The sequence below is a fragment of the Mastomys coucha genome, unplaced genomic scaffold (assembly GCF_008632895.1).
Source record: "Mastomys coucha isolate ucsf_1 unplaced genomic scaffold, UCSF_Mcou_1 pScaffold8, whole genome shotgun sequence".
Taxonomy (NCBI): Eukaryota; Metazoa; Chordata; class Mammalia; order Rodentia; family Muridae; genus Mastomys; species Mastomys coucha.
In genome coordinates, this window is record NW_022196914.1 from 17281559 (window position 1) to 17295911 (window position 14353).

The following is a 14353-nucleotide window of genomic DNA, read 5'->3' on the forward strand; positions in this document are numbered from 1 at the left end:
ACAAAGAAACAAGAAAGGGAGGAGGGAAGGAAGGAAGGTAGGAAAGAAAGAAGGAAGAAGGAAAGGAGAGAGAAATAAAAAATGGTATAATCAGTCATCTTGTCAGATTATACCAAATGAGAATTATGTGAATACTCATAGTGATAAAATATTGATATAACTATAACTTCTATTATACATTACTTGCAATTTCTTGGAATTGTCTTCAATTCAGCTATTTTTTTTTTTTTTTTTGGTTTTTCAAGACAGGGTATCTCTGTGAGTTCTCAGTCCTGGCTGTCCTGGAACTCACTCTGTAGACCAGGCTGGCCTCGAACTCCAATTCAGCTATTAAAGGGTACTGTATCTTAATTTTTTCTTGTTCATACAGCTTGAAATCCCAAAATCATGTAAAAAAAGGGCATTGCATTTCTACAATGTTATTTCTTATTTAAAACAGTGTAGGTTTTTTTTTTTTTAATTTCAGAGAGAGGGTAGATTTATTTCTTAGTCCTGACAGTCAATTGTCTGTTTGATATTTGCACTACTTTAAGAGACAAGATTTGGATCCATGTGTATTAACTATATATGTGAAATTTTTAGTTATAAATGAATTTCTCTATAGGAACACATATTTGTATTATATATAATATTATATATGCATATTTTTGCATATCATACAAAATAAGACATTTTTACAGAGCATAATATGAATGACCTTTTTTCTGTTTCAGGAAGACTTTTGTCTGTCATCAACATTTAATTTGTTATAATTTATGATACTTTGTTTACTTTTTTATTTCAAACTAAGGATAGTGGTATTGAGCAAATAATTTGAAGAGTTAGTGTAAAGTGCTTATGAACTACTTTATTTATACTTATGAATAGATAACAGTAAAAATGTCCTGTTCTTCTTAGTACCTAAATCTATGCACAATTCTCAAAAAAAAAAAATGAGAAAAGGTAAAAATAATTTTGTTTGGCTATAAAGACTTCCTTTGCCAAAACTATGTAATTAATTGGGACTGGAGAAAAAGAGGCCCTCTCCTGCTCTTGAGCAGTGCAGCTATTTGAGATCATTTTTGTTTTCTCTGTGTTTTTAATATTATTCCCTAATTAAAGGCTTCCTAATGCTAATAGGTCATTGTTAATTTGGAAATTGAAGTACCAAATCACTTAGCAGCCTCTAAACCTTTTAGCTTCTCCATTGATATTTTAATAATGAAATTCAAGCACCCACAATGAGGAGATGAGCTAATGTAAATGGTACGCAATGCTTTTTGGGATGTAAATCAATACAGATATTGTGATGTCTTTCAGCTCAATGATCTATGTACTGGAAACAGGAATAGCTTTTAAAATGTATTTGAAATACATACCAATTACAACAACTATGGTTGCCTATATTTTAAAATTCATTCACATTTTACATTTTATATAGTTACATTCATTATACACAAAATATAAATTGGTATATAAAGTTGCGTACATTAGTGGAATTCAAAAACAGTTCCCATGTATGTTCCATTTCATCATAAAATCAAGTTAAATATAATTTTTTTTTTTTTTTTTTTTTTTTTTTTTTTTTTTGGTTTTTCGAGACAGGGTTTCTCTGTATAGCCCTGGCTGTCCTGGAACTCACTCTGTAGACCAGGCTGGCTTCAAACTCAGAAATCCTCCTGCCTCTGCCTCCCAAGTGCTGGGAATAAAGGTTTGCGCCACCACTGTGCAGCTAAATATACTTATTTTATTAATCTCAAATGTCTGTCATTTTTACATTTTATAATTTACTGAATCCTCTTTTCTAGTTTTTTGAAGTGTAAAGCACACCATTTTATTATTTCTCATTACTGGCTCTGTAGTAGTGCACCAGAGTCTCTTGTTTCTGTTTAACTGAAACTCAGTAAGCGCTGATCAAATCTTTCATTCCTAAAACATTTCTAGACTTCTCATGACTGCCTTAAATCTTCACCTTTTGTGAGGTTGATAGTTTGGATGACATATGTATGCCAGTTCATTTGGTATATTTCTTCCTTCATATGGCTTGTTCCACTTAACACAATGAATTCTAAGACTTTGTATTCCTTCAAACATAACAATTCCAGGATTTTGCCTAGATTCTTGGTATCACACTATGTTTATTTACTGTATTCTTTTTTTCCATTCACTAGTTAATGATCACTTGGATTCTTTCCAGTTCTTGGCTCATTACAGTATGACTTTCTTAAACCAAAAGAGTGCATTTCTTACCAACATGTTATTTTCTTTTCTTTGCATGTGTACCAATTCACAGTAAACCTACCACATCACAGAATTCCTTTATATTTCCATTTCTTAAAAAAGAAAATATGCACTGTTAGAGTGGAAGAATACTGACATTGTTGGCAGTGCTTTGGAGGTCTTCTCCTTTTTTGCCTCCTTTGCTTGTACTTTTATTCAATCTTTATACATTTTCATCCTTTATAGCCATTCTTCCTGGACTGAGAGCATATCCCATGTGGGTTGGAGTTGAAAGGATACAGTGTTTTGATTATCCTGTTTAAGGGATCTTTAGGAGCATATGTATTTAAACCATTCATAGAACAGTCAAATTACAAAATAATACGGAATTCAAAACACAACAAATATGACCTTTGTCTCTGTAAAGGCAAATGACATTGTGTTGTTTTGCAGGTGCATATGTGCTGCAGGTCAAGGCCACAGATGCAGATGATCCCACCTATGGAAACAGTGCCAGAGTTGTGTACAGCATCCTTCAGGGGCAGCCTTATTTCTCTATTGATCCCAAGACAGGTAACTTTTTACTTTGGCCAACATTACCACCACTCAATCAAATATTTAAACTTTAATCTGGGAACCAAGAATTGTCTATTCCAATCCAGCAATGAAGAGTCAGTGAACCAGCCAGGCAGTGGTGGTACACACCTCTAATCTCAGCACTTGGGAAGCAGAGGCAGGAGGATTTCTGAGTTCAAGGCCAGCCTGGTCTACAGAGTGACTTCCAGGACAACCAGGGATAACAGGGAAATTCTCGAAAAACAAAAACAAAAACAAAAAAGTCAGTGAACCATCATCTGGCAACAGAGGTGGCAATTATATGACTGATGGATAAATGTTTTCTTTTACTGAAGTTTGTGTAAATATAAATATTTGTACCACTTTTTAATAGGTCTAAATTTCTTAGCTAGGAATGCTGTATCTTAGTTTTGAAAATGTAATTCTATTCTTTTATTCACAGTCCTATAAAACATATTTTCTTTATTTGTTTCATGTCAGAGTTCTATATTGTGTTCAATTTTATTGTTTAAAGATGATGCAGATATATCTGCAATTTCTTTTGTTATTTGCATACATATGGAGAGTTGGTTTTGAGAAATATAGTAGATATGCTTGCAGTAAGGGAAACTGAGTATTTGCAAATCTGATGAACCAAGAACATTGATTCTTTTAAATTTAGTCTTCTTAGGCAAACCTTTTTCTTTTCTTTTCTTTTCCTTTCCCTTTTTATTTTTCTTTCTTTCTTTCTTTTTTAAAAATTTATTCTTTAATCTTTTTTACATTCCAGACTTTATCCCTCTCCTAGTTGGTCCACCCAAGACTGTTCCACATCCCATACTTCCTCCCCACCAACTCCCCTGCCCTACTGTCTCCAAGAGGATGTCTCCAACCCCTCTACACCACCAGACTTCCCCACTTGAAGACACTGATTAAATCAGTTATCCACTTAGTTAAAATAGATTTCAAAATAAATTAATGCTATTTTATATAGTAGCTCTGTATAATATAGAAATTCTAAACATGTTGTAGGGAATAAATTTTTAAGTTAATAATTCAAATTAAAATCAAATGTTTTTACTTTATTCTTGAAATTATAATATAAATGTATTTCCCCTTAGCTTTTCTTCCTCCATGTCCTTCCATATACTTTTATATATTTATATTCTTCTTCAAATTTACAATCTCATTTTCTACTAATTTTTATAGTATATATAAACAAATATGTAAATGCATATATTCCTAAATATAACTAATTCAGTCCATATAATATTACTTAAATAAATGGTTTTAAGGCTTATCATTTGGCACTGGGCAACCATTATTATGCCTGCCTTGGGGCAATTCACTTTTTCCTCTCCTGCATTTCTTCAGTTCCTAATGTAAGATTGAGGACCCTTGGGCATTTTCCTATCAGTTTTGATATGTCCACTGGAATAATTCTTGCTTTGATTTATAATTCTTATAAATCAAAAATTTAAACTTATATGTTCAAGTATATTCATTATACTTTTTTTCATTTATCTGAGGATTTCATGTATCCATATAATATACTTTAATCAATTCTGCTTCCAAACCCTTAATTTCTTCCCCCGTTCTCCTCACTTTTCCTCTGCCATCTACTCTCTGTGTGTGTGTCATCATTTCTCTTTCTCTTTCTCTTACTCTTTCTCCCATCTTTTTCCCTCTTGTCTCTCTGTCTTTACCTTCCTTCTTTCTCTCTCTATGACCTCACTGAGTTCTATCAGCTCTGTCTGTATACATGTTTTCAACCAATCATTTCAAAATCCAATTTCTAATATTGTAGTAAGATACAGATCAAGCAAAGATTAGTCAAATAAATATTGGCGAGAACCCTAAAGCCAACTGATGTTTTTCAATAATGTAGACTTGTTGAATTTTCAAAATTTCTGGCCACCTAAATATAAAATTTTCTTCTCAGTTTTTGTTATCATAGTCAGTCACTATTTGACACTGGTAAGCTTTAACAACTTCAGAGCAAGTCAAGTGGTTGCTTCCGTAGGCCCAAGCAAGTGTGAAGTACCAGAAGAACATTTTATCACATTAAAAGATCTTTTTAAAGTGATAGTTGAGGAGGGAAATGGGAAGTAAGCATGACTGTATTTCGTTGTATGAATGTGGAAAAATTGCAATAAACACATTTTCAGAAAAAAATATTTTCAGCTATTATATTCAATTCAGTTGGTAAGATGAGTATGTTATGTGTGTGTGTCTGTGTGTGTGTGTGTGTGTGTGTGTGTATGTGTGTGTGTGTGTGTACATGCACATGTACATAGCACTGTGTATGGGTGGAAATGAAAAAATTTTGGAAATAAGCTAGTTCTCTGCTTCCAATATATAGTACTTGGGGATTAAACTAAAGCCATTAAGCTTGACAACAGGCAGTTTTATCTTACAAATCTCCTTACTTGTCAACTTAAGGGAATGTGTTAAGAATGGAGTATGAGTTGTAGGTCTAGAAAGGGTTAATCACTTTCAGCTGGACAGAGGGTGGGGAATTAATAGCCAGATGCCCAATGTTTAAGTGATTTTGTGATGGAGAAAAATGTCTTTTATCAGGAAATATGAGAGAAAATATGGGAGAATATACAGTAATATTATTTTAAGAGAGTTGCTGGAATTTAAGAAAATAAATCACACACATTGGTAGATTAAAAATGTATACTTAGATAGGAAAATAATTCAAGGAGTTCTTAGCACTTTTCTCTACACTTTTTAGTGTAGAGTTTCTCAGGTATAGAACCATAGGTAGAATGTACAGACTGACAATGAGGAAAATTTATGGGAAGAATTCATCTCTTCTCCTGGAATCCTTTGGTACTATAATTTCTTATAGATTTATAGGCCTGTTCCAACTTTACCTTAATGAAAACCATGACCACAAATGAAAGCATTGATGTTATCTGCCGCTTAGCTCCTTGTAACCCCTAAGGAACATCCCACAGAGACACATAGACAATCAGAAAGTACACTTGGTGTGGTGAAGTAAGAGAATCCACATCTTGGAGGTGTGGGAAGAATCCCATAGAGTGGGTGACTTTTACAAACCATAATATATTTTCAGGAAAGACTGATGTCTTAATAAGGAAAGAATGATTATAGGTGAGACACATGGAATCAATATCTGACTAAAAATGCACAGAATTCAAGAAAATATGAATTTGACACATTAAATAAGTTAAAAATGATCCATATTTGAAATAAAACCACACAAAAAATTACATGCATAAAATAAAAAACCTTCTCCTAATATAGTTATTATGAATGGTAGATAAATTCTTATTCATATAAAAATTACTATTTTTCAGTTTAAAATGCATGTGTTGCATGGCTGCATAATCTTGTGTTTATAATTTCATATGAAGCCTTTTATTTAGAAGTAAAGGTGAATATCTTCTGGCATCAGCTGCATAATAGATTTCATAAGAATTGATTTTCACTGGAGACAGAAGTCTTGCTGCAACAATGCCTCAGACCACTAGACAGGAGAGGGGTGGGTGATGAGCCACTTCATTAAGAGAATGAAAACTAGCTCTTCGTGAACAAAAACCATTAAGAAGACATTTGTTAAATTTATCATCTTGTGGTAGATAAGAAAAAAAAAATAAAAAATCAAGGATAATTGTAAAGTCTCAGAAATAATCCCCATTTGTTCCAGCTATGTAGCTACCTTTTATGATTCAGTTTCTTGTTATTAAATAAGATGCTTGAAAACCAAGGTTGCCTAAATTGTTTGTACTTGAGTGCAGAAACCATTCAAAACAATTTAAAGGAAGACCCTCATCAAAATTTTTGGTGCCTAAATATTTAGAAAGGGATAAATGTGTTCACAGTTTATTCAATTGAAAGGAAAAAGTGAACTCTGTATTAATATTGCTGTCTGATTTACATTGCTGGTTCTGCTTTCTCAGTGGACTATAACAAGCTTATATGTAAGTATAAATGAACATTAAGGTAAATTGAGGCAGCCTATTGAATAAATCAAGAAAAAAATAGTACTCATACAATTCTCTTATTTCCAGTTTATTTGCTGTAAGCAATAAGTAATTTTTTTGAATATATATTTGTGTCTTTTCATTAAACAATTAGTAGTATTTTAAAATCAAAATTGTGGTGATTTTTTAAAAAATATCTTATGATTACATGTCCCATATTTTTTTGTGTATGTGACAGTAATATTTTATATTTACAAATTATTCTAGTTTAAATTCTGCTTCTGTGACAAAATTCCTTGGCCAAAAATACAACTTAAAGAAGATCAAATTTATTTTGTCTTCCATTTTCACATTATGGTACATTTCTGGGAATAAACCAAGGCTGGTACTTAAAACATTACATTTACATTCAAAAGCAAGTGAGGATATATTCATGCCTTGCTTGCTTTTTCTCTGGTTATGCTCAGAATGATTTCTTCACTTATAAAATTCGAGTCTTGCCCTATGGGGTAGAGACACTCACAGCGAGCTGAGTCAATTACCAGTCAAGACAAATCACCAAGGTATGTCTACATATTATCTTGATGTAAATAACTCCTATACTATAATCTCTACCAAGGTGATTTTTAAGTGTCAAGATGTCACTTCAAAACAAGGCACTACATGTGTATAATTACAAAATATGGAAGAAAAAGCTATAGTCTAGAAAAATAAGCAATAGTCATATAACATAATCTAGTACATCCCACTTACTTAACTTGAAAACTTTCATTTTCTATTATGTTAAAGTATATGTAATATAAAATTTACTACTTTAACTATACCAAGTACAAATTATCAACATAAAAGCCTTTATGCCATTCTATAACCACTACCACTGTCTCCAGAACTTGTTGGTCAAATATTTTAAAGTATGTACAATTAAAATAATGTGTCCCCTATAATTTTTCTTTTCTGCTGATTTATTAGATAATCATAAAATAGAAATAAGGTAACTGTAGGATCTACTTGGTTTGTTCTTTTTTCTACTGCTGATATTTTATACCATGTTATTGTCCCTACCTCAGAAGCCATATTGAAAAAAATCTGATAAAGATTGCCTAGAAATGCATCATTTCACAAGAGATTTGGTCCCGAGTGCATCCCTATTCCTTTATCAGCAAAAGTCTCAAGATTGTTTCAAAAATAAAACTTACACACATAGCATATCTAATATTTATTTTTAATCGCTTTATTAATCTGTTATTTGGCAATTTCACACACATATAAGACATACTCTGATGACGTTCCCCCTCCACCTTCTTTTGTCTCCTTCCAATCTCTCAACCCTCCTCCCTCTCCACACATATTTCCCAATATTAGTTTCATTGCTTTCTTTTGTGATTCACTCAACACAGACAGATCTGTGGCCATTGTTTAGAAGCAATCTGTTGAAGCCTGGTTAGCAGGCTCAAGAGCAGGCACAAAATTGAAGAAGATGGCAGTGACTTCTGCTCCATCAGAATGACTCAATACCCTAAACAGAGTGATTCATAGCCCTTCTCCAGATATCTTATACTATTTCTCCTCTGTCCTTTTTTGTATGCCCTAAATTTCAGAGGTGATCACATAGTCACTTATGTTTTTATAGCTAAGCATTATTATTCTCAGAATATTGAACAGACCAAAATTCTATATGGATTCACTGTCCTTTATTGTAAGAGCTCCTCCAGGATGAAAGTAGCGTAGCATACTTCATCTACAAGGTTGAAAGTTGATGTTTTAGAAGGCAGCTTTCATGCTTTCAATTGTGCTAATTCCTTTCAATTCCCAGGCTAATATTGCAGCAAAAGCCATACCTTATTTATTGAGGCAGTGCTTTACAAATTATATGAGTACTTATGATGCTTTATTTCCTGAAAATTGTCTTAGTGTCATCAAATAATACAGGTTCATAGAGCTCAGATATCTAAGTTAATGCTTTTGGGGTAAACAACAATTTCTTCCTTTCATGATTCTAATTAAAGTTTTACTTATACAATGTAGTCATTCTTTTATATATTCTTCTGAATGAGTGAAATAGCATGAAACATTAAGAGAAATTGATTATGAACATGCAAGTACAAGAGAGTCAATGATTATAAAATGATGTTAAGAAGCCAAAATTTGTCAAGGAAATAATCACCATTAAGCAAAAGCTACATATTGTGCTCTTTATTTTTCAGTATGTGCAGTATATTATACAATCATGGATACAGTGAAATGTTATTTCTTTGAATTCTCCAACATAAGAATTTAAGAAAACTCTGAGATTGTTTATATATATATATGGAGGTAGGGTTTCTGTTGTGAATAAAATGTTCACCAATTCAGCAGATCTACATAGCCAGTTTTCTCTTCAGAGCTTCTATCTGTGCCCTATCTATGTACTGGGACTCCAAGAGCTCTAACATACTCATCCAACAGTTTTTTAAATACTGGGGAGCCCAATCTCCTGAAAAGTGCACAGCATGCACTTTTCCCACTGACCCAACTGAAGGGCACCTAATGGTTATTTTTATGCTCACTTATTCATAATGTACAGAATGATTGTGGCTACATCTGACAATTGAAATTTTCTTTGGTTAAATACATTATAAACACCAAATTAGACACTATGAACATATGCATCTACGTGAATCCAATATGTAGCATTATTAGTAGATGGAAGTAAGCCACTGATCATGTACTTTGGAATAATACCCCCTTTCTCTTTTGTTTTTCTTCTTTCTCTCTCTTTCCCCACCCCTCCTTCTTTTCCCAATTCTTTTCCTTTCTCTCTGTTATGTCCAGATTTCGTTCTGGGAGATGAATAAGGTAGCACTATAAATGATGTATAGAAAAGATTATATGTGCACTGAAGATAAATGAATGTTTATATAGCAATTTGACTAAAGATAATTCTTGCTTAATGCTATTCCAAAGCAAACACAAGTGTATAATATAGACAATTATCTAGAAAATATGAGCATGGCCCTTCAGATCGATGCTGCATAGGGTAAGGTATGTAAGGCAACAACACTGAGGTGTAGAGCTTAAAAGTCTTAGCTTTAGAAAAGCTGAAAATAAAATATCAGAAGCCTGAGCTGAAGAGAAGACAGATTGGATCAAAATGGTGTCAGTACCAATTCATGAATAAAGCATTAGGAACAAAAATGACGGATGTCTTTCTGTAACTATTTCCTGCCAAGTGCCAGACAAAATCTCAGATTGCAGTTCAATATGCATTAGCAAAAATATAGCAGTGGATAAGTAAGTAGATGGAAGCAAGCACAGATATATGGATGTATTCTGGTATACTGATTTAAAAGGTATATGCTGTATTGATGGCTGATATTTTATTATTCATACACTTTTTTATTTAAGATATATGTTACCACTATCAAAGTCGTATATGATTAATAAAAGTTCTTCAATCTCTACCTGTTACAGCTATTCGACTACCTAGTGGAAGTTGGTTTAAAAATTTTAATTCACCCTCTAAATGATCCTGAAGTTCTTATAATGTTTACCATGAATAAATAGAAATTTAAAGTAGTTTCTATACCTGGATACAAGAATATAAATGACTGCCATGTTAACATACATATGTGATATAAAAATCAAGACATTAAGATCAATTAATTTATTCATCCAGCCAATCATTCATTCCTTCAATCACATAGTAAATGTGATTAAACATACAATATTTATCTTATGATTCTAATTATAAAATATTTATACTTAAGCATAAGATATTTTCCTTGACAGTGGACTACCTTCATATAAGGAGTCTCAAAAGGTCAGCAATAGTAATATCTAATGATAGCTAAGTGAATGGAAGGGTATGAAACACTTTAACTAACATAATTAGGGAAAGTTCTGAAAGACGAAACAGGTGATGTAGAGGACATATTTTTATGTATTTTTAAGTTAAGCAGATTGTTGATTGTGAAAACTACAGAACCAAGACAAAAGCAGTCTTTGTAATTATGCCTAAATTATTCTATGTGCACATTTTAATCTAAAAGCTTTAACATTTTCTTCAACTCAGCATAGACTGGAATACATAAATGAGGCCTAATTTATTTGATTTGGCAAGAGATGACCTGTCATTTTCATGTTTTAAGGTATGGTGGTGAAAATAAAAGATTAAGTCACATCATAACTTTAGGATAGTAGTGATTTTAGTTTTTGCAAGATGATTTTATCAAATGTTCCATTGTTAATAAATTTAGACATATTTATATTTTTTCTATTTCAGTGTAATTTGGTCAGGAGAAGCAGTCTGTTTCTGATGTTGATTATGTGTTATCACTTTCCCCGCAAGGTGTCATTAGAACAGCATTGCCAAACATGGACAGAGAAGTCAAGGAGCAGTACCAGGTCCTCATTCAAGCGAAGGACATGGGAGGACAGCTTGGAGGACTAGCTGGAACTACAATTGTCAACATCACCCTCACTGATGTCAATGACAACCCACCTCGATTCCCAAAAAGTATGTCACCTACCTGTTAAGCATGTTTGCTAATGCTTCTGGAAAGAGTATCGTGCCATGTGATGTTTAATCTTTATCTAACAAAATATGTATTGATTATGGTTTCCTCTCCCTTTCCTCCTTCCATTTTCTCCCATCTTTAACACCCTCACCATCCAGATCCATCCTCTTATTGTTTATCATTAGAAAACACACTCTTCTAAAAGATGACAATAAAAATTAAAAAGAAATAAAATATACCCTGTTATATTTTAATGCTGTAAAATGTTAAAACCTTTCCAATACTATTAATCTTTAGAAAGCAGGTTATAATAGATAAAAAAAGTACATGTCTTGTAAATTTAAATTTTCAAGAAAATTATTCTTAGTGCTATGATAATAACATAGACTATAATTGTGTAATCATACTATTAAGGGGAATAAAAATTCCATTCTAACAGTGAATTAATTTACTGCCATAATCGTTTGTTAACTAAAAAATTAATTTAAAAATGCAAAATATGAGGTAAGATAATGATAAACACATGCTGTACCTCTTTCTATATTATATAGTTGTCACACAAGGACTTTGTGACTTATTTGAGCAAGTACATGTGTTGAACCATTTTTAGATATTTCGTATCTCTGAAGATGTTGTTATGAACATTTCTTCCATTCTGATATTTATCTCATTTTAGACTTACAATAGGTGGGAATTACTTTACTCTCTGGGATAATGGAATTATTCTCACCTATTTCTTCTCTATTACTGTACTCCTTGTTGAAAATGATGCTTTTCACTCATGCTCCATCCAGTTTTCTCTTGAGTGCTGCATTTAACACCAGTTGGTACGTCCTCATTTTCTGATGTATTTGTGAGGGTTATTTATGTGTTCCACAGAACTAGGACATTACGGCTAGATTAGTTTCATTCATCAAACACTAGGAAATCATTAATCATTATGTAGTTCGTTGCCTGATCAGTTGTAAATAAGGTGACATGCAGAATATTTTTTCTCTTTATACTTATGCATCTCTGTATTTATGTAAGGAAATACATTATGATGGTACTATTTCTCTAGTTAGATGATTTGTTCTTTTTTTTTCTGCACTTTAACTGCATTGTCAGAGCATCTTTGAAAAATCAGAGTATATTTTCTTAGTGCACAGCTTTCAATTCATAATCAATAGGAATCCAGTAGTCAAATATTATGAATGACAATTAGAAACCATTACACTTTAATGCACACTAATTAGTTCCATTTAGCCATCCATTACATGTATGTATTTCAAACTGCCATGTGATCTATGATAATGATGCACAATTTTTCCATTTCAATTTTTAATTAAATAATTCATTAAAATCTTGATTTATACTTTGAAATATATAGAACAAATCATTACTCTATAAGATGCTATGATGAATGAAATGGAAATGCTTCAAAGCATTTTTTCATCTCACTCTGTTACTACAAGGAACAAAAAATAAAGAGAAGCATACAGTGCTTTTGGTTCTCTGGTGTATAACCTTATTTATTAGTATTTTCTTGAGCAATAAAGGTTTTTACTTATCCTACATTCTCTACCTTTTTTTTAGGACTCTTTCCCTCTTTATTCCCTCCCTTTCTTCATTCCTTACTTCCTTTCATCAATCCCCTTCCTTTTTTCCCATTCTTCTTACATGTGTCATACCTTAGTTGCTGGAACGTGTCCATTTATAAAACTGCATTTATATTAATAACTTACAGTTAAGGCCATATCTATTGTTTGAATCCTGTGTACAGAATTCGCTCAATGGTCCTATTCACATACATGAAAACAAGAGTTTTCCAAGCAGACAAGAAAAGCCACTGTCTGTGGAAAGATCCAATCCTAGGAGGCGATTCTAAGTTTGGACCAGTACTCAGTCAGTCTGGGATAACATGATGAGAAGGGGTTGGAATGTTACCAGTGTGCGTGTGTTAAGTGAAGCAGGGTGGCAACCTGAGATATCAACTGAAATAAAAATACTACTTGCAGCTTACACCTGTGAAAGCAGAATGTGAGTAAGTCATTAGGCTTTACTGATATTTACTTGTGTTTACTTATTTAGGAACCACATGAGATTAAATAAGAATATATATATATATATATATATGATAAATTTTATGTTTTAAAGGCTATTTTAAGAACTTTACAACTCCTGCTTTCTAAAATTTTTCAATATTTTTTTACATTTTATGATTAGGAATTATGAAGCACATTAAAATATAATCTTAATAATGGTTTAACTGAAAATGTATTCCATCAAAAACTGCCTATAGTCCGTTGTCTAGAGTTGAGACCCTACACATTGTTTTCTCTCCCCATGATGACATGTCTGTTGCTACTGATATTCCTCTGGTCTAGTTACTGAAGCTATTTCTTTCATTTTCTTAAGTGACTTTACATCCCAATCACAGCCCCCATCCCTCCTCTCCTGCTAGTCCCATACTCACATACCTCCCTCCATTATCCTCTCTCTTTCTTATCAAAATGAATAAATAAATAAATAAAGCCCTCCATTGGTACTAAACTGGCCTGGCGCATCAATCCCCAGTAGGACTAAGTGTATCTTTTCCCACTGAGGCCAGACAAGCCAGCCCAACTATGGGAAGGGGATCCACGTGCAGACAACAGGGTTAGAGATAGGCCCTGCTCCAATTGTTAGGGCACCCACATGAAGACCAAGCTATACATCTGCTACAAATATGTAGGGGCTTCAGTGCAACCAATGTATGTTCTTTGGTTGGTGGTTGAGTCTCTATGAGCCACAATGGGCCCAGGTTAGTTTACTCTGTAGGTTGTAGTGACTCTTTTTTGTGTTGTCCTTGACACTTCTGGTTTCCTCAATCTTTCCCTATCTTTTCCAAAGTCTTCCTGAACTCTGCCTAATGTTTGGTTGTGGGTCTCTGCATCTGTTTCCACATGTTGCTAGATGAAGCCTCTCAAAAACGAGCTATGGTAGACTTCTGTATGGAGGCATAGCAGAGTGTCATTAATAGTGTCAGAAGTTGGCTCTCTTTCATGGGATAGGGTTCAAGTTGGGCCAGTAATTGTTTGGTCATTCCCTCTATCTATGCTCATCTTTATGTCTGTGTGTCTTATAGACAGGACAATTATGGTGTGTGTGTTGGGGGGAGATATTTTG

General features: G+C 33.0%; 1 protein-coding gene across 2 annotated transcripts in view; it reads left to right on the top strand.

The window, feature by feature from the left end:
- The window catches only part of Cdh12 (cadherin 12), a 1081833-nt gene that overhangs the window by 975303 nt on the left and 92177 nt on the right, over window positions 1–14353 (top strand). For both annotated transcript variants that reach the window (XM_031359979.1, XM_031359980.1), the window contains 2 exons: window positions 2653–2772; window positions 11038–11205. In XM_031359979.1, the coding sequence (XP_031215839.1) occupies window positions 2653–2772; window positions 11038–11205 (288 nt within the window). The remainder of the gene's footprint in view (window positions 1–2652; window positions 2773–11037; window positions 11206–14353) is intronic.